Source organism: Neofelis nebulosa, chromosome 4 (assembly GCF_028018385.1).
Source record: "Neofelis nebulosa isolate mNeoNeb1 chromosome 4, mNeoNeb1.pri, whole genome shotgun sequence".
In the NCBI taxonomy this organism is placed as follows: domain Eukaryota; kingdom Metazoa; phylum Chordata; class Mammalia; order Carnivora; family Felidae; genus Neofelis; species Neofelis nebulosa.
Window position 1 is genome coordinate 92,674,390 of NC_080785.1, and position 24,335 is coordinate 92,698,724.

Consider the following 24,335-nt stretch of genomic DNA (forward strand, 5'->3'; position numbering starts at 1 on the left):
TCTCTTGCACAGTTTGTTTAAAGATGCCGAAAGTGTGTAATATTTGGAAGTGCGGAGTTTAAAGTTACTCAGGCTTTGTTTGAGACCAGCTTTTGTGTATTAGCCTCTCTGTGACCTTCGGGAAGGTACTTACTCTAAGCTGTAGTTCTTCATGGAGTCACTGCATATAAAGCACACAGCCCAGTGCCTGGTCTGTGTTCAAATCACTAGGCTTTACCATTATTACTGTTGTTTTTGTTATTATTTCTGTCAGAAGAGTTTCCAAGTGAAATAGGGAATGACTGAAGCGAAAAAGAAAAGTTTATTCCTTAATTTTCAACCTAAAAAATTTTGTGAAACCTAATTTAAAGCATTTTACTCAAGTTAAGGGATAATTTTTCTGACTCTTACTTTCCAAATCCATGTAATATTGCCTTTCTGATATATCATAATGAAAAGGCAATCAAATTGAAGATAAAATCTTTTATGAGCTTCTAAACTGAAAAGGAGTAAAAGACCTTTCAGAGCCTGATCAGTGCTATAACACGCGATGGTAGATGTTTGAGCTGTTCATTTACTAATCAGATCTGAGGTTGGTTTACAAAACCAAAGTAAATTAATAGCACTGTTCTTTTCTGTGGGTATCTTGGAAAGATATCACTTGGGCCCACGTATTTTAAATACCCAGTATTTCTGAGTGATGAACACCAAGGAGATGGATTTCTTTTTGCTTCCGAAGCTGGAGCAAGAGTTTTGCATTAGAGGGTAGTCTGATGAGGGCATCTCCATGTGAAAATCCACCCGGAGTCTCAGATCAACCTCCAAAATTAAATTTGTCATCTTCTCCAAATTATCCCTCTTCAGGTTCCTGGATCAGAGCAATCGGGAAGGAAAATAATCTGGAAAATTAAAGGAAGAAAAAACCCTTTTCTTCCTAAAATTAAATCTCCTTGAAACACTCCTTTTCTGGAAAGGATAGCCTTTGTTCTTTCTATAAGGAAAATTGATAGAGTTAAAATAGGAAACTTTTTAGGAGACTTCTTAAAATTTTTGGTATGATTTGGGCCCTCCTCTCATGTTCTGAAACTTTATTTTATAGTTCTTCTGAGTAAATTTATGGTTTAAGAGAAACTGATAAAACTTACAAGTGTTGTTTTAGGACAAGGGCTGGCAAACTATGGGCCAAATCCTGCCTGCTGCCTTGCTTTTATAAATTAAATTGTACTGGAACAAAGCCACGCTTATTTGTACACATATTTTCTATGACTACAGAGTTGAGTAGACTAGACAGAGTCTACATGGCACAGAAAAAAATATTTACTATCTGGCCCTTTATAGAAATAGTTTGGCAACCTGTCCTTAAGGTCTTCAAATAAAGAAGAGTACCTTTTCCAGTGTAAATGAGACAAAAAAACTGATGCAGAAAAAAAATTGTTTCTGCTGTCAATATTGTTATAAAATTTGGTGTGCATATCAATGCTAGTTGAATATTAATGAGATAATTTAAGAAAGTACAGATACATATGTATAGTAAAGCTAGTTCTCTGTTTATAGTCAAAGCAAATTGTTGACTCCTTCAACTCTCCTATATGATAGGTTGACATTTCTTCTAGATTTCATGCATTGCCTCTGCTTACACATGAAATTGCTTTATAAAGCGTACCCTTTCCATAGCAGTTTGCATAATCTCTACTTACACAGTGCCTTGCCTACAATGTACATCCTGCTTTTTAAGTGGAAAGCCAGCATATTAATATCGTTTATAATTATCCTTTGCTAACTAACAGATCCATAATTGTTTTCTTAAACATATTAGCACCTAACTAAGATTAATGGAGGAAGTCTTTATGCACGTACTGATGTTCCTTTTGCCAACAGCACATGCAGTGGGGCTGATTTGATTTATGAAATTAGAAAGTCTATTTATCAGTTCCCTGGTCCAGAGGACCAGTAATCTTCATAAGTATTAACATGCCCTAAGTCCACGTGTTTCCTAAAACACGAAAACACTTTTCCATGAACCTCATTAATATTCCCAGTAGCCCAGAATGTATGGGCAGGCAGTAGTATATGCAAAGTAATCATTCATTTCCTCTTTGTTCTTTGCAGGAGAAAAATGGATCTATATTTGGCTTTATTTATTAATGTTTACTGTATGATATAATTAGTTGTGCAGCTTTGTTTCCATTCCAAAAATGTCTTAATCCTCCTCTTGCAGAGTGAGCAGTCTTTTAAATCATGTCCCCACGTAGTCTTTATACCTTTAGTGTGCCTTCATCATATTGCCACCAGAGTAGTTTTTTGGCACTGGAGATCAGATTCTATGCCTCTGAACTATTTAAAACTCTTTCTTGGTTCCTACCACCTTTATAGCTCTCCAGGATGGCACACATAATCTTCTGTGATCTGGCTCCCACCATCATCTCCAGCGTTGTCCCCCCAGGCTTGTCCAATCTAAATTTTATACTCCTACTTCATTAAATATCGTAGTTGATAGATCTCCTTACAGTGGTGTGTCATTGCTTTTCACCTTTGCCCAAGCCTGCGGGTCTCCGTCCTTCTTCCTTCATTCCCACTGGTAGCTGTGCTCATCCTTCAGCTCCAACGTTGCCATGTCTAAGAAGCCTCCCTGAGACGCCTTTGCAGCTGGATCGAGTGGCCACCTTGTGGGCTTCCGTATTGCTGCATAGTTGCTTATTTAACAGCATGCTCTGTAGAAATTATATTTTTATTCGTTTACCTTTCTTACTAGATTCTGAGTGCTGTGAAGAAACAGGGTACGTCTAAATCAACTCTGTCCGCAGCATGCATCATGTGTTCCAAACACTGACTTTGGTGCCCTCTCTTCCCCCCCTTATCCAGTTTAGCTTATCCTAATTCTGTTCTTGCTAACTACTCATCTCCTTCATCTCCTTACTCCTTCACTGCTCTCTGCTCCCTGGTCCCTCAAGGACCTAACCCTGGTAATAAGCAAATATTCACCTGTTTGGCACCTGCACCCAAACATATCAGCATTGCTGAAGGGACCAACTTCTTGCTTTAAATAAATGGTCACTAAATTCTAAGGGGCCCTCGACACTACTTGGCAGTCCTATTACATTTATATAAAATCTCCTTTCCACTCTCCCAAAACTATCAGATCTCCTCTCACTTTGAAATTCTAAGTTCACCCCATTTCATTAGCACAAAGAATTAATCAGACAAAAACTTCATCTTCTCACCATCAAACTGCTATCCTCCTGCAGCTGGGCTCAAGCTTTATGCCTGTCCTTGGGTTCTAGTACATTCAGTTTCCATCCCTCATGTAGTGCTAGGGGTCCCAATCTCAAGGGCTTTGTTTCTGCTGTTATTCAAGCACCAATTCGTGTCATCCTACAAGCATCCTCTGGGATATCCTACCCAAAAAAATAAAAACAGAAACTTCCCTTCATCACATATTCCTCCAGTTACTGCCCCATTTTTCTTGCTCTACTCATAACTCAATTTCTTATTTTCCTTTGAACTTTTTATTCAGGCATAATTTCAAACTCACAGGGAAGATGCAAGAATAGATGGGCACATTCCTCTATACCCCACACTCAGTTACCCAATGGTAACACTTCACATTTGCATCATCCTTTCCTCTCACTTTCTTGGTAGCATTCTCTCACTCGTTTGGATATTTTCCAAACGTTGATTTTCTAATTCCCTTATTCCTTCTACATTTGTGAGATGCCACCCTGTTATAAGGAGGAATCTTCCTTTATCCTCTAGGTATTTGTTTAATACATTTGGTGGGTCACAACCCATTATGAGCATTATGCTTTTTGTTCAGATTGTCTCTGATTTTGGCAGACTGTCTCAAGTTGGGCCTCGTGTCATCTTGTCATGTCCCCATGACGTAAGCACTTTCTTTCTGGTATTAAAAGAAATATTCCAAGCTCACCTTATACTTTTCCTCCTCCAGCCCTTGAATCAATCATTTCTCCAATGAGCCTTGGTTCCTCTAAGTGGAGAATGGTATTTGGAAAATAAGATCTGGATCATGGATGTGCCCGTTACTACTGGGGTGTCATTACTTAGAGGTTCTCTCAGGCAGACAGAATTGATAGAAGCTTAAATTCCACCTCTTTAAGAAGGGATTCTTCCTGACTGCCCAGTCTAATGTGACTGTACAAGCAGTCACTGTGCCATCCCTCTGTCTTAACTTCTGCATGACACTTAGCGCTTCATCGATCTGTGTATTGTGTGTCTTCCTCCCAGATTAGAAAATGGGTTTTGTGAGAACAGAGACCCTAACTATCTTTTCCCTGTATCCTCAGCATTCACAAAAATGCCTCATGCCTAGTGAGTTTTTGAAGGAACAGATGCGTGGGTAACTCCCTTGTCTTGGGACAGTTTCATCTCTGTAACAACTTCATCTTTTATGTCACAAACAACCGGAATCTCAGCAGTTAGAGACAAAAAGAAACATCGTCTTTGTTCCTCCTATTCTTTTTTTTTTTTTTTAACATTTATTTATTATTGAGAGACAGAGAGAGACAGAGCATGAGCATGGGAGGGGCAGAGAGAGAGGGAGACACAGAATCCAAAGCAAGCTCCAGGCTCCAAGCTGTCAGCACAGAGACCGACACAGGGCTTGAACCCATAAATCACGAGATCATGACCTGAGATGAAGTCGGACGCTCAACCGACTGAGCCACCCAGGTACCCCATTTATTCCTCCTATTCTTGATGAAACAGGAAAGATTTGCCATCACTGTTAAGGAGCTTAATGCTCACTGCCCTTCTATATTTATTGTACATAATGACCCTGATACATGATTGCATAGCAACTCTTCTTATGAACCCGAATTCTAAATATTTAATGTATTAAGCCCATGTTTCTTTACTAGAATATCTGTTTTTCCATTACTCACCTTCTCCATGCTCACTAAGTTTTTAAAATATCATCACTTGGTACTTGCCATTTGTCTTTTTTAATACATACTATAATACATAATACATAATTGAAAAACATCAAAAGATTTGATAATGAATAATGAATGTTCTATCCGATCCTGTATGCATCGTGTTTTGTTGTGTTGTATTCCCATTGTACTTTTTTTAAATATATTTTTAAAATTTTATTCATTTTTGAGAGGCAGGGAGCGGAGAGAAAGAATCCAGAACAGGGTCTGCACCATCAGCATGGAGCCCAACACAGGGCTCAAACCCACAGTCTGTGAGATAACGACCTGAACTGAAATCAAGAGTTGGACGTTTAACCAACTGAGCCACCCAGATGCCCCCTAAATAAATTTTTTATGTTAAAACAATTTAGATTTGGAGTACCTGGGTGGCTCAATCAACTGAGTGTCAGACTCTTGGTTTCGGCTCACAGTTTGTGGGTTTGAACCCCGCGTCGGGCTCTGCGCTGACAATGCAGAACTTGCTTGGGATTCTCTCTCCCTCCCTCTCTCTCTGCACCCCCCCTCCAAAATAAGTAAATAAACTTTTAAAAACAATAGTTTAGATTTACAAAAAAAAAAAGTGTAGAGAATTCCCATATACCCCACGCTCAGTTTCCTCTATTATTGATGGTATATGTTAATGTGGTACATATATAGAATTAATGAACCAGTACTGATACAATGTTTCTCTGTTGGCATTTATCTGATGTTTTTCTCATGATTAGACTAGGGTTATGGGATTTGAGGTGGAAGTCACAGAAGTAAAGTGCCATTTTCATCACATTACATTAAGAATACATACCAACATGATTTATCACTGTTGGTGTTGACCTTGATCACCTGGCTTTGGTGGTATTTGTCAGGGTTCTCTACTGTAAAGTCACCCTTTTTATTCCCTCTATCTATAGTGTATTTTTTGGAAGGAAGTCACTGTTCACAGCCCACCCTTAAGAAACGGCTACCTTCCTTGAGGGTGGAGTATCTACATATATTTGGAATTCTCCTGCACAGATTTGTGTTTACCCTTATTTGTTAATTTCTTCTTTTATTTATGCCAGTATGGAGTTAGGGGTATTCATTTTATACTTTGGAATGTAATTTAACACTGCTTTATTATTTATTTTTATTGCTCAAGTTGTTCTAGCTCTCTGGCCATTGAGAGCTCTTTTATTTGGCTTCCGCATCCCTTTGACATATCCCCATCCATTATTGTGGATTTGTTTTGTCTTGGGTTTGTTTTTTGAGTACTTCCTTGTTATTGGACACTACAAGATGCTCCAGGCTGATCTTGCAATATCCAGCCTCATTTTTAGAGTCAGTGTTTTAGGTTGTTTGTTTCTTTTAATTGAACTGGATTCTGTAATACTGTTTGGTTTTTGTTTTTAATTTTCAGTTAGCATGAGATATTTGTAACATGATTATATTTTTATCAAAATATTTTTAAATGGTCTGTTTGCTTTGTGACTCCAGCTCTCTTGAAGATTTTTTTAATTGAAGTATAGTGGACACACAATGTCACATTGGTTTCACGTGTACAGCATAGTGATTCGACAACTCTGTACCTTATGCTGTGTTACCACAAGTGTAGCTACCACTGATCGGTTCACCATACAGTACTATTACAGTACCAGTGACTATATTTCCTATGCTGTGTTTTTCATCCCCGTGACTTACTCATTCCATCATTGGAATGAATGTTTTGTTTTCTTTTATTAAAGATAGAATTGTTTTTAGTTGGAACCAAGATTCCGGTCAGGTGAATAAAGTGGCACCTCATTGTTTACCTGACATTTATCACAATCTCAGGAAATGAACTGGTTCCACACAAGTGAATTTTTCAGATGCTTAAAGCTTAGACTTCCTTCAAGGAACATATTTTAAGCACCTTCCATGTGCTAAGCACTGTGCTAGGTGCTCAGAACAGAGATAAGACACTGCTCTGTTTCTTGAGCAGGCCACACTCTAGGGGAAATAGCTGCACCCCAGCATGGTGGGTGCTATGCTGAAGGTGAGCTCAGGGTGAAGTAGAGCCAACAGTGGAGATTAAGGACAGTTTCTTTTCTTTTATTTTTTTAACGTTTATTTATTTTTGAGAGAAAGAGAGTGCACAAGCGGCGGAAGGGCAGAAAGAGAGGGGAACAGAGCATCTGAAGCAGCTTCTGTGCTGACAGCAGACAGCCCGATGTGGGGCTCAAACTCACGAACCTCTAAATCCTGACCTGAGCCAAAGTCAGATGCTTAACCAACTAAGGACAATTTCTTGACATTTTGAAGGATACATGTTAGTTAGCCAGAGGAAATGGGAGCAAATGAGTGAGGCAGGGAGGTGAAGGGAGATGAGCACGGATGTTTGAACAAAATGAGCAGCATGTAACTAAAAGACTATGGCACTTTTGAAATACAAGTTGCCCAGTGTGATGGCTGGAGCATAAAATAAGATGTCAGCAGTGGTGAGGGGAACAGTAGGCCTAGGATCCATCATGAAGGCCCTCATGTTTATGTGTTTACAACCGGGGGGCACTGTTGGAGGGTTCTTAGGCAGAGGAGCAATCACTTTGACAATACTGTGGCCAGTGAATGCGAGTAGCCAGGGAACTAAGTGAGGAATCCATTTCAGGAATCTAAACTAGAGATGAGGGGGGCACCTGGGTGGCACAGTCTGTTAAGCATCCAACTCTTGGTTTCCCCATGTGCTGACAGCTCAGGGTCTGCCTGGGGTTCTTTCCCTGTCCCTCTCTCTGCACCTCCCCTGCCCACGTGCTCTTCTCAAAGAAATAAATATTAGAAGAAATAATACACCAAAGATGAGGGCAGTGGTGATGGAGATAGAGTGGATGGACTGATGAGCTATAAAGAAAGTAGAATCAAAAAGCTTAGCAGATGTAAGTAAGCTTAAAAGAGAGTGGGTGACAATTGAAGTGATGAATAAAACAGACCTGACCTACATATATCTGACAATATAGGCATGTACGAAAAAAAAAAAAGTAATAAAATTTAAACCACTGGAGCGCCTGGGTGGCTCAGTCGGTTAAGCATCTAATTCTTGGTTTCAGCTCAGGTCATCATCTCATGATTCGTGAGATCAAGCCCCCCATCAGGCTGTGTGCTGAGGGCACAGAGCCTACTTGGGATTCTCTCTGTCTTTCTCCCTCTGCCCATCCCTCACACACTTGTGCGCTCTCTCGCTCGCTCTCTCTCTCTCTCTCAGAATAAATAAACTTAAAAGCACACACACACACAGTTTATGTTTCTTACTGAACCAAAGTTTGTGTGTCTGGTTTCCTAGTATCTTGCAGGCATTATAATAGATTAACGGTCCAGTCATTGATCACTGGTAAAAGAATAGTACCTGTGAAAATTAAGTATTAAACAACTCTAATATATCACACTCTCAAGGTCTCAGAAATAAAACCAAGTAAACTGAAAAGAAACCAACACTGAATGTGTGGAAAATTTTCAAATTAAAAATGGTTTCCTCTGGTGCAATCCTTGTTGCTGTTGTACAACAGCCAACTTTAGCTGTCCTGTTAATGCCTCTAAAAATTGTTTTCGATTTCCTGGCAGAGCTTAGCTAGTAGTTCCTGTTAATCTCAGGTAAAAATCATAGTGATACATCTACACAGTGTATTTGTCTCACCAGCTTCTCCCACTCTGCAAATAGCTCCATAAATGTAAGTTTAGCATTTTGTAAAACCACAAATATTTTTGGCCTACTTACTGGTCCTTTTACACAAATATTTTACACAGCATTTTGGCTTACTACATGTCACTATAACATTAATTGGGGTTATTCTCTATATTAATAACAAATGCATATGCCTCAGAAAGTTCCTAGTGACTAGGACATAACCACGTTTCTAACTGAATCTGGCCAGTATTCTCATGAAATATCTCCACATTTCCAGAAAGCCACCAGCAAGTGATAGCAACTCATTTTTGCAGATGAGAAAATTGAAATAGTGACTTAGCTGTATCACCTCAAGCTTCCTTGTTTAATAATGTCTTTCCTATAAATGCTGCTTCCTGAATAAAATAGTTCAAGATGAAATAAGCAAATGCAAATGTCAGATAACAAGTTTATATAATCCCTTAGTCACGAAGGCAGTTCCAGAAGGAGGTAGAAGGCATCCAAAACAGAATATTGTAATTTTTATAAAACAAGAGATAGAGAAAGGACTGGGAAACAGTCCAGAAGGATCCTAGACAATAACAGCCTCTCTTAATTGGAGTGAATTAAATAAGACAGTTTATTAATATTAATAAGACAGCTTATTTACATCTACTGAAATACAAAACAACATAGGAAACACAGTTCATGCCTTGGCTTGATAAGTGCCAAAAAAAACAGGATTTGCCTGCATTTGATTTGTCATACCTTCATCCCTGTAGTGATCAGGAGAAACTTCTAGATAGGCTGAAAATCGGTTTTTCAGCTTCTTTTACAGATGTGTAGGACCACCTGATTGATTCTGTCTCCTAAAAATTCATGAGAAAAATGATCTCTTTAGGTAACTAATGAGTTGATGTCTAAGATTTATTGAATTTCCTGAGTAATTTACTCATGTAAGAAATTTAAGTACAAATCATTTTTTTTCAATATATGAAGTTTATTGTCATATTGGTTTCCATACAACACCCAGTGCTCATCCCCAAAGGTGCCCTCCTCAATACCCATCACCTACCCTCCCCTCCCTCCCACCCCCCATCAACCCTCAGTTTGTTTTCAGTTTTTAAGAGTCTCTTATGCTTTGGCTCTCTTCCACTCTAACCTCTTTTTTTTTTTTTTCCTTCCCCTCCCCCATGGGTTTCTGTTAAGTTTCTCAGGATCCACATAAGAGTGAAACCATATGGTATCTGTCTTTCTCTGTATGGCTTATTTCACTTAGCATCACACTCTCCAGTTCCATCCACGTTGCTGCAAAGGGCCATATTTCATTCTTTCTCATTGCCACATAGTACTCCGTTGTGTATATAAACCACAATTTCTTTATCCATTCATCAGTGGATGGACATTTAGGCTCTTTCCATAATTTGGCTATTGTTGAGAGTGCTGCTATAAACATTGGGGTACAAGTGCCCCTATGCATCAGAAGTACAAATCATTTTTAACATTAGGACTAACTCCTATTCAATACAAGTTCCTGGCCAACATTCTTGGTTTTTAAGAATAATTGACAGACAGTATTGTATTAGTTTCAGATGTATAATACAATAAACTGATACTTATATGCATTATAAAATGTCACCACAATAAGTCTAGGTACCATCTACCACCATACAAAGTTGTTACAGTATTATTGACTGTATTCCCTATGCTGTACATTAATCCCCATGTCTTCTTTATAACTGGAAGATTGTACCTCTTAATCCCCTTCAATTATTTTGTCCATCTCCCCCACATCCCCATCCCTCTGGCAACCCTCAGTATGTTCTCTGTATCTGTTTTTGTTTTGTTTGTTCATTTGCTTTTTAGATTCTACCTGTAAATGAAATTATATGGTATTTTTCTTTTTATGTCTAATTTGTTTTACTTAGCATAATACCCTCTAGATCCATCTGTGTTATCACACATGGCTACATTTCATTCTTATAACTGTGTAATGTTCCATTGTGTGTGTGTGTGTGTGTGTGTGTGTGTCTGTGTGTGTATACATACCACATTTTCTTTATCCATTAGTCTATTGATGGACATTAGGTTGCTTCCAAATTTGGGCTATTATAAATAATACTGCCATGAACATAAGGGTGCATATGTCTTTTCAAAATAGTGTTTTCATTTTCTTTGGCTAAATACCTAAAAGTGGAATTACTAGATCATATGGTAGTTCTATGTATAGTTTTTTCTTGGAGGCTTTAATGTTTTCTATATATAGTATCATATCATCTGCAAATAGTGACAGTTTTACTTCTCATTTCCAATTTGAATGCCATTTCTTGGGGCACCTGGGCAGCTCAATCATTTGAGTGACTCTTGATTTCAGCTCAGGTCATGATCCCAGGGTGGTGGGATTGAGCCCTGTATCAGGCTCCTCACTGAGTGTGGAGCCTGCTTAAGATCTCTCTCTTCCCCTCTGTCACTCTCCCCCAGTCGTGTTTTCTCTCTCTCTAAGAAAGAAAGAAAGAGAGGGAAGGAAAGAAAGAAAAGAACAAGAAGAAAAGGAAGGAAGGAAGAGAGAGAGAGTGGGAGTGAGAAAGGAAGGAAGGAGGGAAGAGAGAGAGGACAAAAGGAGGGAAAGGAAGGAGGAAAGAAGAGAGGAAGGGAGAAAGAAATGGGTTTCTGCTTAATTGTTGTGGCCAGGATTTCCAATATTATGTTGAATAAAAGTGGTGAGAGTGGGCATCCTTGTCATGTTCCTGATCTTAGAAGGAAACAGCTTTTCACTGTTGAGTGTGATGTTAGCTCTGGGGTTGTCATGTATGATCTTTATTATGTTGAGATACATTTTCTTTATATCCACTTTGTTGAAAGTTTTATCATAAATGGATGCTGAATTTTGTCAAATGCTTTTTTCCCATATTTTGAGATGATAATATGATTTTTAGCCTTCATTTTGTTAATGTGGTGTATCACATTGATTGATTTCAGGTATTGAACCATCCTTGCATCCCTAGAATAAATCCTACTGGGTCATGGTGTCTGATCATTTAAAGTATTGATGCAGTTTGCTAATATTTTGTTGAGTATTTTTCCACCTGTACTTACTAAGAATATTAGCCTATAGTTTTCTTTTTTTGTAGTGTCTTTGATTCTGGTATCAGGGTAATACTAGCCTCATAGGATGAATTTGGTAGTTTTCTGTCCTCTTCATTTTTATGTTATGTTATTTTGGAATAGTTTGAGGAGGATTAGGGATTAACTCTTCTTTAAATGTTTGATGGAAATCACGTGTGAGGCTGTCTGGTCCTGGATTTTAGTTTGTTGGGAGTTTTATTACTCTAATTTTACTACTAGTAATTGGTCTATTCAGATTTTCTATTTGTTTCTGATTCAGTCATGGAAGATTATATGTTTATAAAAATTTATCCATTTCTTCTAGGCTGGCCAATTTGTTGGCACATAATTTTTAATAGTATTCTTTTATAGTCCTTGGTATTTCTGTAGTACTGATTGTAACTTTTCTTTCATTTTTGGTTTTATTTGAATCTTCTCTCACTTTTTCTTGATGAATCTGGGTACAGGTTATTAATTCTGTTTATCTTTTCAAAGAACCAGCTCTTAGTTTCATAGATCTTTTCTATTGTTTATTTAGTCTCTCTTTCACAAATTGCACTCTAATATTTATTATTTCCTTCCTTCTACTAATTTTGGGCAGTGTTTGTTCTGCTTTTTCTAGTTCTCTTAGGTGTAAGATTCGATTGTTTATTTGAGATTTTTCTTGGTTTTTTTTTTTTTTTGAGGTAGGCCTGTATCACTATAAACTTCCCTGTTAGAATTGCTTTTGCTGCATCCTGTAGATCTTAGAACACTGTATTTCCCTTTTTATTTGTCTCAAAGTATTTTTTTTATTTCCTCTGATTTTTTTAATTGACCTGTTAGTAGTTTAGTAGCACATTATTTAACTTCCATTTGTTTGTGTTTTTTCCAGGTTTTTTTCTTGTAATGGAGTTCTACTTTCATACCATTGTGGTCAGAAACGTTTCTTTTTTTTTTTTTTTTTAATGTTTATTTATTTTTGAGACAGTGAGCCAGCAGGGGAAGAGCAGAGAGAAAGGGAGACACAGAATGCAAAGCAAGCTCCAGGCTCTGAGATGTCAGCACAGAGTCCAATGTGGGGCTCGAACTCACAGACCATGAGATCATGACCTGAGCCAAAGTCAGACACCCAACCGACTGAGTCACCCAGGCACCCAAGAAAAGATTCTTGATACGATTTCAGTCTTTTTTTTTTTAGTATATGAAATTTATTGTCAAATTGGTTTCCATACAACACCCAGTGCTCATCCCAAAAGATGCCCTCTTCAATACCCATCACCTCCCCTCCCCTCCCTCCCACCCCCCATCAACCCTCAGTTTGTTCTCAGTTTTTAAGAGTCTCTTATGCTTTGGCTCTCTTCCACTCTAACCTCTTTTTTTTTTTTTCCCCTTCCCCTCCCCCATGGGTTTCTGTTAAGTTTCTCAGGATCCACATAAGAGTGAAACCATATGGTATCTGTCTTTCTCTGTATGGCTTATTTCACTTAGCATCACACTCTCCAGTTCCATCCACGTTGCTACAAAGGGCCATATTTCATTCTTTCTCATTGCCACGTAGTACTCCATTGTGTATATAAACCACAATTTCTTTATCCATTCATCACTGATGGACATTTAGGCTCTTTCCATAATTTGGCTATTGTTGAGAGTGCTGCTATAAACATTGGGGTACAAGTGCCCCTATGCATCAGTACTCCTGTATCCCTTGGGTAAATTCCTAGCAGTGCTACTGCTGGGTCATAGGGTAGGTCTATTTTTAATTTTGGGGGGAACCTCCACACTGTTTTCCAGAGTGGCTGCACCAGTTTGCATTCCCACCAACAGTGCAAGAGGGTTCCCGTTTTCCACATCCTCTCCAGCATCTATAGTCTCCTTATATGTTCATTTTGGCCACTCTGACTGGCATGAGGTGATGTCTGAATGTGGCTTTGATTTGTATTTCCCTGATAAGGAGCGCTGTTGAGCATCTTTTCATGTGCCTGTTGGCCATCTGGATGTCTTCTTTAGAGAAGTGTCTGTTCATGTGTTCTGCCCATTTCTCCACTGGATTATTTGTTTTTTGGGTGTGGAGTTTGGTGAGCTCTTTATAGATTTTGGATACTAGCCCTTTGTCTGATATGTCATTTGCAAATATCTTTTCCCATTCCATTGGTTGCCTTTTAGTTTTGTTGATTGTTTCCTTTGCTGTGCAGAAGCTTTTTATCTTCCAATAGTTCATTTTTGCTTTTAATTCCCTTGCCTTTGGAGATGTGTCAAATAAGAAATTGCTGCAGCTGAGGTCAGAGAGGTCTTTTCCTGCTTTCTCCTCTAGGGTTTTGTTGGTTTCCTGTCTCACATTCAAGTCCTTTATCCATTTTGAGTTTATTTTTGTGAATGGTGTAAGAAAGTGGTCTAGTTTCACTCTTTTGCATGTTGCTGTCCAATTCTCCCAGCACCATTTGTTAAAGAGACTGTTTTCCATTGGATATTCTTTCCTGCTTTGTCAAAGATGAGTTGGCCATACGTTTGTGGGTCTAGTTCTGGGGTTTCTATTCTATTCCATTGGTCTATGTGTCTGTTTTTGTGCCAATACCATGCTGTCTTGATGATGACAGCTTTGTAGTAGAGGCTGAAGTCTGGGATTGTGATGCCTCCTTATTTGGTCTTCTTCAAAATTACCTTGGCTATTCGGGTCCTTTTGTAGTTCCGTATGAATTGTAGGATTGCTTGTTCTAGCTTCGAGAAGAATGCTGGTGCAATTTTGATTGGGATTGCATTGAATGTGTATATAGCTTTGGGTAATATTGACATTTTAACAATATTTATTCTTCCAACCCATGAGCACGGAATGTTTTTCCATTTCTTTATATCTTCAATTTCCTTCATAAGCTTTCTATAGTTTTCAGCATACAGATCTTTTACATCTTTGGTTAGATTTATTCCTAGGTATTTTATGCTTCTTGGTGCAATTGTGAACGGGATCAGTTTCTTTATTTGTCTTTCTGTTGCTTCATTATTAATGTATAAGAATGCAACTGATTTCTGTACATTGATTTTGTATCCTGCAACTTTGCTGAATTCATGTATCACTTCTAGCAGACTTTTGGTGGAGTCTATCGGATTTTCCATGTATAATATCATGTCATCTGCAAAAAGCGAAAGCTTGACTTCATCTTTGCCAATTTTGATGCCTTTGATTTCCTTTTGTTGTCTGATTGCTGATGCTAGCACTTCCAACACTATGTTAAACAAAAGCGGTGGGAGTGGACATCCCTGTCGTGTTCCTGATCTCAGGAGGAAAGCTCTCAGTTTTTCCCCATTGAGGATGATATTAGCTGTGGGCTTTTCATAAATGGCTTTTATGTTATTTAAGTATGTTCCTTCATCCCGACTTTCTCGAGGGTTTTTATTAAGAAAGGATGCTGAATTTTGTCAAATGCTTTTTCTGCATCGATTAACAGGATCATATGGTTCTTATCTTTTCTTTTATTAATGTGATGTATCACATTGATTGATTTGCAAATGTTGAACCAGCCCTGCATCCCAAGAATGAATCCCACTTGATCATGGTGAATAATTCTTTTTATAAGCTGTTGAATTCGATTTGCTAGTATCTTATTGAGAATTTTTGCATCCATATTCATCAGGGATATTGGCCTGTAGTTCTCTTTTTTTACTGGGTCTCTGTCTGGTTTAGGAATCAAAGTAATACTGGCTTCATAGAATGAGTCTGGAAGTTTTCCTTCCCTTTCTATTTTTTGGAATAGCTTGAGAAGGATAGGTATTATCTCTGCTTTAAATGTCTGGTAGAATTCCCCAGGGAAGCCATCTGGTCCTGGACTCTTATTTGTTGGGAGATTTTTGATAACTGATTCAATTTCTTCGCTGGTTATGGGTCTGTTCAAGCTTTCTATTTCCTCCAGTTTGAGTTTGGGAGGTGTGTGGGTGTTTAGGAATTTGTCCATTTCTTCCAGGTTGTCCAGTTTGTTGGCATATAATTTTTCATAGTATTCCCTGATAATTGCTTGTGTTTCTGAGGGATTGGTTGTAATAATTCCATTTTCATTCATGATTTTATCTATTTGGGTCATCACCCTTTTTGAGAAGCCTGGCTAGAGGTTTATCAATTTTGTTTATTTTTTCAAGAAACCAACTCTTGGTTTCATTGATCTGCTCTACAGTGTTTTTAGATTCTATATTGTTTATTTCTGCTCTGATCCTTATTATTTCTCTTCTTCTGCTGGGTTTGGGGTGTCTTTGCTGCTCTGCTTCTATTTCCTTTAGGTGTGCTATTAGATTTTATATTTGGGATTTTTCTTGTTTCTTGAGATAGGCCTGGATTGCAATATATTTTCCTCTCAGGACTGCCTTCGCTGCATCCCAAAGCGTTTGGATTGTTGTATTTTCATTTTCATTTGTTTCCATATATTTTTTAATTTCTTCTCTAATTGCCTGGTTGACCCATTCATTCTTTAGTAGGGTGTTCTTTAACCTCCACGCTTTCGGAGGTTTTCCAGACTTTTTCCTGTGGTTGATTTCAAGCTTCATAGCATTGTGGTCCAAAAGTATGCATGGTATGATCTCAATTCTTGTATACTTATGAAGGTCTGTTTTGTGACCCAGAATGTGATCTATCTTGGAGAATGTTCCATGTGCACTCGAGAAGAAAGTATATTCTGTTGCTTTGGGATGCAGAGTTCTAAATATATCTGTCAAGTCCATCTGATCCAATGTATCCTTCAGGGCCCTTGTTTCTTTATTGACCATGTGTCTAAATGATCTATCCATTGTTGTAAGTGGGGTATTAAAGTCCCCCTGCAATTACCACATTCTTGTCAATAAGGTTGCTTATGTTTGTGAGTAATTGTTTTATATATTTGGGGGCTCCCATATTCGGTGCATAGACATTTATAATTGTTAGTTCTTCTTGATGGATAGACCCTGTAATTATTATATAATGCCCTTCTTCATCTCTTGTTAGATACGATTTCAGTCTTAATTGATTGAGACTTATTTTGTGGCCTAACATGTGATCTGTCCTGGAGGGTGTTTTGTGTATACTTGAAAATAATGTGTATTCTGCTGTTTTTAGATGGAATGCTCTGTATATATTAAGTTCATCTGATCTAATGTGTTATTTAAAGCCAATATTTCCTTATTAATTTTCTGTCTGGGTGATCTATCCATTGATGTAAGTGGATGCTAAAGTCCCCTACTAGTGTTAGTTTCAGTTTCTCTCTTTGCATTTGTTAATATTTGCTTTATATATCTTGGTGCTTCTACGTTAGGTGCATAAATATTTAGAAATATTATAATTCCTTCTCTAATTGATCCCTTTATCTTTATGTAATACTCTCTCTTATTACAGCCTTTGTTTTAAGTCTAGTTTGTCTGATAGAAGTATTGCTTAGCCCAGCTTTCTTTTCAAAAATAAACATTAAAAATAATTTTAAGTAATTATTGTTTTCATTTTTTTTTTGAAAGAGACAGACAGAGACAGAGAACGTGAAGAGGGGAGGAGCAGAGAGATAGGGAGACACAGGAATCAGAAGCAGGCCAGGCTCTGAGCTGTCAGCACAGAGCCTAAGACGAGGCTAGAACTCACAAACCGCGAGATCATGACCTGAGCCAAAGTCAGACGCTCAACCGACTAAGCCACCCAGGAGCCCCAGCTTACTTACTGCCATTTTAAAAATTGTTTAACAGTTGTTTTGTAGTTCTCTATTCCCTTCTTATTGCTCTTTTCCCTTGTGATATGGTAACTTTTTTAGTGTTATGTTTGGATTCCTTTCTCTTTATTTTTTGTGTATCTAATAAAGGTTTTTGATTTGTGGTTACCATGAGATTCATATATAACAACCTGTGTATATAGCAGTTTATTTTAAATTGATGAGCACTTAAGCTTGAACAAATTCTAAAAACACTACATTTTTACTGTCCCCACTCCTGACGTTTTATGTTTTTTACATCATGTTGTACATCTTTTTGTTTTGTGTATCCTTAACTAATTATAGATATAGCTTATTTACTACTTTTGTCTTTTAACCTTCATACCAGCTTTATACATGGCTGAACCTTCACCATATGTTTGCCTTTACCAGGGAGATTTTTTTTTCTTTCGTATATATTTTTTTATTTCTAGTTATGGCCTTTTCTTTTCCTCTTAAAGAAGACCTTTTGATATTTTTTTGTAAAGGCTGGTTTAGTAGTGGTAAACCTTTAACTTTTGTTTGGTTGGAAAACTTTTTATCTCGCCTTTAATTCTGAATGATAACATTGCCGATTAGAGTATTCTTGGTTATAAGTTTTTTCCTTTCAGCACTGTGAATATATTGTGCCACTCCCTGCCAGCCTGTAAAGTTTCTGTTGAAAAATTAGCTCATTGCCCTCCCTCGCTCTCTCTGCCCCTTCCCCCACTCAAGCTCTGTCTCTGTCTCTCTCAAAAATAAATAAACATTAAAAAAAAATTTTTTTAAAGCGGGGGCGGGGGGGTGCTCCTGGGTGGCTCAGTCAGGCATCCGACTTCAGCTCAGGTCATGATCTCGTGGTCTGTGGGTTTGAGCCCCATGTCGTGTCAGACTCTGTGCTGACAGCTCAGAGCCTGGAGCCTGCTTCAGATTCTGTGTCTCCCTCTCTCTCTGCCCGTCTCCCGCTCAAGCTCTGTCTCTGTCTCTCTCAAAAATAAATAAACTTTAAAAAAAATCTAAAAAAAAAATTAGCTAATTGCCTCATGGGGATTCCCTTATATGCAACTAATTGCTTTTCTCTTGCTACTTTTAAGATTTTTTAGTTTTTGACATTGTAATTATAATTTGTCTTGGTGTAGATCTCTTCTGAGTTCATCTGTTTAGGAGCCTTGCTTTTTAGACCTGGGCATGTATTTCCTTCCTTAGCTTAGGGAATTTTTCAGCAGTGATTTCTTTAAATATGTTTTATGCCCCTTTCTCTTTCCCTTCTCCTTCTAGAACCCCTGTAATGTAAATGTGAGTACTCGATGTTGTCCAGTGGTCCCTTAAAGTGCCTTTATTTTTAAATTCCTTTTTTTTCTTTTCCTTCCCTTCCTTCCTTCCTTCCTTCCTTCCTTCCTTCCTTTCTTTCTTTCTTTCTCTTTCTGTTCAGTTTGGGTGACTTTCACTACCCAGATCACTGATCTGTTCTTCTGTATCATCAAATCTTCAGTTTATCCCCTCTAGTGTATTTTTTTATTCTGTTATTGTATTCTTTATATTTGATTGGTACTTTCTTATATTTTCCCTTTGTTGAAGGTCTTACTGTGTGTTCATCTAGTCTTCTCCCAAATTTGATAATCATCTTTGTGGCCATTATTTTGAACTCTTTATCACTTTTATTGCTTAATTCCCTTTCATTTAGTTCTTTTCTCTGAGGTTTGCCTTGCTCTTTTGTTTGGAACACATTTCTGTGTCTTTTCATTTGGCCTAGCTCTGTATTTGTTTTTAGGTGTTCAGTAGTTCAGCTACAGTTCCCAATCTTTTTTTTTCTTTTTATTTTTTAAGTTTTTATTTAAATTCTAGTCAGTTAGCATACAGTGAAATATAAGTTTCAGGTGTAGAATCCAGCGATTCAACACTACAATACCCAGTGCCCATCACGACACACATTTCCCAGTGTTAAAGGAGTGGCCTTATGTAGGAGATATCCTGTGGAGCCAAGAAGCCTAATCTCCTCTGGTCACCAGAAGCAGGTCTCCCGTGTGGGCTGCATGTGCCCTCCTGATGTGACAGGGCAGAACGGTTGTGTGCACACTCGTAAGTGGGTCTGGCTCCCAGTCCAGCTGGCTATACACCTGGCCTTGACTGCTACAAATGTGCTAGTAGTCAAGACACCAGCGGTAGGCACCCTCTGGCATTTGCAGTATGCAGGGATGATTCCCACATGGCATCCGCCGGGGCCGGAATCAGTACAGCAGAACAAGACAGCAAAAATGGCTGCCACCAGTGTCTTAAGTCCCCAAGCAGACGCCTAGCTGCCTTTTGTCTCTCCAGCAGGCGCTCCAAGATTAGTAAGTGGGTCCCCTTCACCTGTAGTCTATGTAATTTTGATCCAGTGTTTTTGTGTTTATGTTGGGGTCAAGTAAGTCTACATGTGAACTCTAAGAGTGGGTTTTTTTTCCCTCTGCAATTCTAGTTTTCCTAGGCGTATTCCTTATTGCTTTTCAAAGCCAGGTGTTTTGGAGGCCCATCTCTTCTGTGCAGGATCTAAGGGTTTGGGTACCTGATGTGGAACTCAAATCTCTTGCCCCTCACGGAAAAGTTCAATGCTTTTGTGATCCTTCTGTATCATAGAATGCCATTCCTAGAATGTGGTTTTCAGGGTGCCTGAGTAGCTCAGTCTTTTGAGCTTCCGACTTCGCTCAGGTCATGATCTCACGGTTGGTGAGTTTAAGCCCCACTTCGGGCTCTCTGCTGTTATCCCCGAAGCTGTCAGTGCAGAGCCCGCTTCGGATCCTCTGGCCCCCTCTCTCTCTGTCCCTCCCTGCTCACATGTGTTCTCTTTCCCTCTCTTTCTGTCTCAAAAATAAATAAAATATTAAAAATATATATATTTAAAAAAAGAATATGGTTCTTTCCTTAGTGAGACTGTATCTCTGCTTCTTCTCAGTACTATCCCCTGTTGTAGAGGCTCTGTTCATCCTGTTCATCCAAGACCCCCTTCAGAGGGGATTATTCCACATGTGGCTATAGATTTACTGTCCACGGGAGAAGGTAAGCTCAGGGTCTTCCTTTCCTACCATCTTGGACCCTCTTGGACCCGTCTTGGACCATCATTGTAGGCTAGTAAGACATTATTAAGTTGTAGAATCTTCTTTGCTTTTTATACACCAGAAATCCAGGCTTTTAAACATTTATGGTAAGGTCTTGAAGTTAACACTGTGTTTCATATTTTCAAGTAGGTTCTAGGAAATGCCTTATAGAACCCAAATTAAAGACTAATATGAAAACCTTCATGTTGTGACTGTGGTTCCAGTGAAATCTAACCACTATCAAAGATCTCTCTTCCATACCTAACCTCTACCCTTACCAAGTGACAACATTAAATTTGTTAAATTTAGCCTTTAATGTCTAACTTAGTTATGGATCTATAAAAATATCATGAAAGAAATTATAATGTAGAGCTATCCCATATGGCTACCCACTAGCTACACATGGCTGTTTAAATCAAAATTTAATTAAAATTAAGTATAATTTAAAATTAAATTCTTCAGTTGCACTAGCCACATTTAAAGTGCTTAATAGCCACATATAGCTAGTGGCTGCCATATTAGCACAGATGTTCTACATCTGTATTGTCCACTAAATGTTCTACAACACAAGAAGTTTAATTTGACAACATTGTCTTAGAAAGTGCCAATACAAAAGCCACTTTAGTTGAAAGTGACTTATATACTTATATATAAAAATGCCCATATGATGGCTTTTCAAGAGGAAGAGGAAACAGATTGTTTATAAATAGAACCTATAATTTCATTCAACTGTGCCAGAAAAATGACTCTTACATTTATAAATCCCACTTTCTTTTACTTAAACTTCTACCCTAAAATGTTTACAAATTCAGAACTTCTAAAGACTACATATGCAGAATTGTATGTAGAGTAGAGTTAGTTCAGGATTCCCAGAATTTATCCAGTCCATCTTGTGCTACTCTTCCTTTCTACACATTTACTCATTACCTTCTCTACAATGTGCTAAGTTAGTGTGTGTGTGTGTGTGTGTGTGTGTGTGTGTGTGTGTATGTATGTTTAACTTCTATCTTAGAAGTTAACTGCTTATTTTTAACTTATTTTTAACTGCTGTCTTACACTATACCTCCTTGGTAGACAGAGGCTAATATAGATCCATTTTTGTGTATCATCTTGAGGTAAAGCCTTTAAGTGTCCCACACCCCTAAATTTTTCAATTTTATATAAGAAAGTGATTGTCTTTGCTTTTAAGGAAAATGGGCTGTTCATCCCTTAGTATAATAAAATATCCCCCTCTCAGTTTTTTCAAAAGCAGTCCATTCTAATAAATTCTGTACTATAATGCTTGAGTCTAGGATGAATCAGGAAACAGTTAGGGTAAGACTGGAACATCTTATGCAAGAAACTAGGGTACTCAAAAAATGATAGGGACATAGTGAGAGGACATAAGAGCCAGCTTGACAGCCTTCCCACTAGCCATATCTGGCTAGTGCAGTTATGAATTATAAACTGTTGAAAACATAACCTATGTGTTCATACTTAGGATGGATGGATGGATGGATGGATGGATGGATGGGTGGATGGATAATGGAAGGCCCTTCTTTAGAGTAGAATGCTGACTGGTAAATGTGGATGAGATAGTGAAGTTGGAAAATCACCAGTGTGCTACCATCACAATAAAGGTTGGTTTAGGCAAGAATTTTCAATGGGTGCTAACTATGAGGGGATAGTTTTCATAAGGAGCAAGATACTTACATAGTCTTTTCTTCCCACACACTGCTTCTTAGTTTACAAAGAAGAAAATAAGTATAAATAGAAAAACCAGTGAGAGGCAGATGGGTCTCTGGATGTGATACCTTGAGAGACAGTCAGCATCATTTGTATGTAAGTTAAGATGCATAACCTGAATTTAATCATGAGGAAACATCAGACAAAACCAAAATGAAAAACATTCCATTTAAGAAAAAAGTGGCCTGAGGGTGTCTTGGTGGCTCAGTCAGTCAAGCATCTAACTTCAGCTCAGGTCATGATCTCATGGTTTGTGAGTTCGAGCCCCGTGTCAGGGTCTCTGCTGTCAACACAGAGCCTACTTCACATCCTCTGTCTCCCCTCTCCCTTTGTCCCTCCCCAATGCTCTCTGTCTCTTTCAAAAAAAAAAAAAAGTGGCCTTTATTTAAAATGTCAGTGTTGGGGCGCCTGGGTGGCGCAGTCGGTTAAGCGTCCGACTTCAGCCAGGTCACGATCTCGCGGTCCGTGAGTTCGAGCCCCGCGTCGGGCTCTGGGCTGATGGCTCGGAGCCTGGAGCCTGTTTCCGATTCTGTGTCTCCCTCTCTCTCTGCCCCTCCCCCGTTCATGCTCTGTCTCTCTCTGTCCCAAAAACTAAATAAAAAACGTTGAAAAAAAAAAAAAATAAAAAAAAAAAAAATAAATAAAATGTCAGTGTTACGAAAGGGAAGAAGAATGCAGGGGGAAGGCTGAGGAACTATTCTAGATTAAAGGAAACCAAAGAAACGTGACAACTTAATGCTAATCTTTGATCTAGGGCTGGATCTAGACTCAAAAAAAAAATAGTAAAAAACCCATAATTGGGACAGTAGCCAAGATTGGAATATGAATGGCAGATTAGATAAAAAGTACTGATGTTAAATTTCCTAATTTGCTAACTATGCTCTGATTATGTTACAGAATAGCTTTGTTCTTAAGAAATACACAATGAAGTATATTTTTTTTTATTTTTATTTTTAAAATTTTTTTAATGTTTATTTTTGAAGGAGAGAGAGACAGAGCATGAGCGGGGGAGGAGCAGAGAGAGAGGGAAACACAGAATCTGAAGCAGGTTCCAGGCTCCAAGCTGTTAGCACAGAGCCTGATGCAGGGCTCAAACTCACAAACTGAGATCATGACCTTAGCCAAAGTCAGACACTTAACCGACTGAGCCACCCAGGTGCCCCAAAAAATACACAATGAAGTATTAAGGAGTAAAGGGGCATGATGTCTATAACTTACTCTTAAATGATTCAAGAAAACAGTTGTGCATGTGTGGTGAGAGAATACAGTAACAAATGTATTGCATCTTAACAGTTGGTGAACTTGAGTAAGAGCTACAAAGGAGTTTTCTATTTAAGTCTTGCAACTTTTCTGTAAACTTAAAAATATTTCAAAGTAAAAATTTTTAAATTCTATTCCATGTTTTCTAGCCCTTTCTAAGGCACAGAATGATGTGATGACAATGAAAATGCAATCAGAGCGACTTTCAAAAGAATACGATCGACTTCTGAAAGAACACTCAGAACTTCAGGTGGGTGACATCTACTTTATGGACCTAAGTTTTTTGAAATAGTAATCACTAAATCAACCATTTGGGTCATCTGCCCTTCCCAAATCAAGAGGATGTATTCAATCCTGGCCTTAAAAAAAATTTTTTTTTAACATTTATTCATTTTTGAGAGATGGCCAAGAGACAGAGCATATAAGTAGGGGAGGGGCAGAGAGAGAGGGAGACACAGAATCCAAAGCAGGTTCCAGGCTCCAAGCTGTCAGCACAGAGCCTGATGCGGGGCTTGAACCCATGAACCATGAGATCATGACCTGAGCCAAAGTTGGACACTCAACTGACTGAGCCACCCAGTTGCCCCTGTCCTGCCTTTTTAAAAATGATGAAGGAATCCAGATTTTTACCAAGGGGGTGAAGATGAGGATATCGCCTGAAAACACAAGACAGTCATCACATAGAGAATTACTGACATGCTAACTGATTGCATTCTAGTTTTAGTGGAATTGTAAGCACAAGAACTGAGCCACAAAAATGGCAGCATCGAAAAACAAGCTGGTTCTATAAACATTCAGTTTTGCTGTTGGCAATGTTTGCTCTATTCGTGCCAAAATAAGGTAAAAAATTGAAGGCTCATCTTCACGACTACTCGCTACTCCTTCTATCCCAGTGTTTTGTTTAAACATCTGAGGTCAAAACCTATGGCATTCAAATCCGTGATTAACCTCCAATGTGGATTTAAAAGATAGAAATGGAAAAAACCTTTTTGTTGTTAAAGTCACA

At 38.3% G+C, this 24,335-nt stretch overlaps 1 protein-coding gene and 1 long non-coding RNA gene across 2 annotated transcripts in view; both read left to right on the plus strand.

Moving 5' to 3' along the window:
• The window catches only part of LOC131511010 (uncharacterized), a 246,937-nt gene that overhangs the window by 136,863 nt on the left and 85,739 nt on the right, over window positions 1-24,335 (plus strand). The gene's annotated exons all lie outside the window — the stretch shown is intronic.
• The window catches only part of LOC131511001 (B-cell receptor-associated protein 29), a 55,718-nt gene that overhangs the window by 24,577 nt on the left and 6,806 nt on the right, over window positions 1-24,335 (plus strand). Inside the window, exon 7 of the mRNA XM_058728777.1 lies at window positions 23,479-23,579. Within this exon, the coding sequence (XP_058584760.1) occupies window positions 23,479-23,579 (101 nt within the window). The remainder of the gene's footprint in view (window positions 1-23,478; window positions 23,580-24,335) is intronic.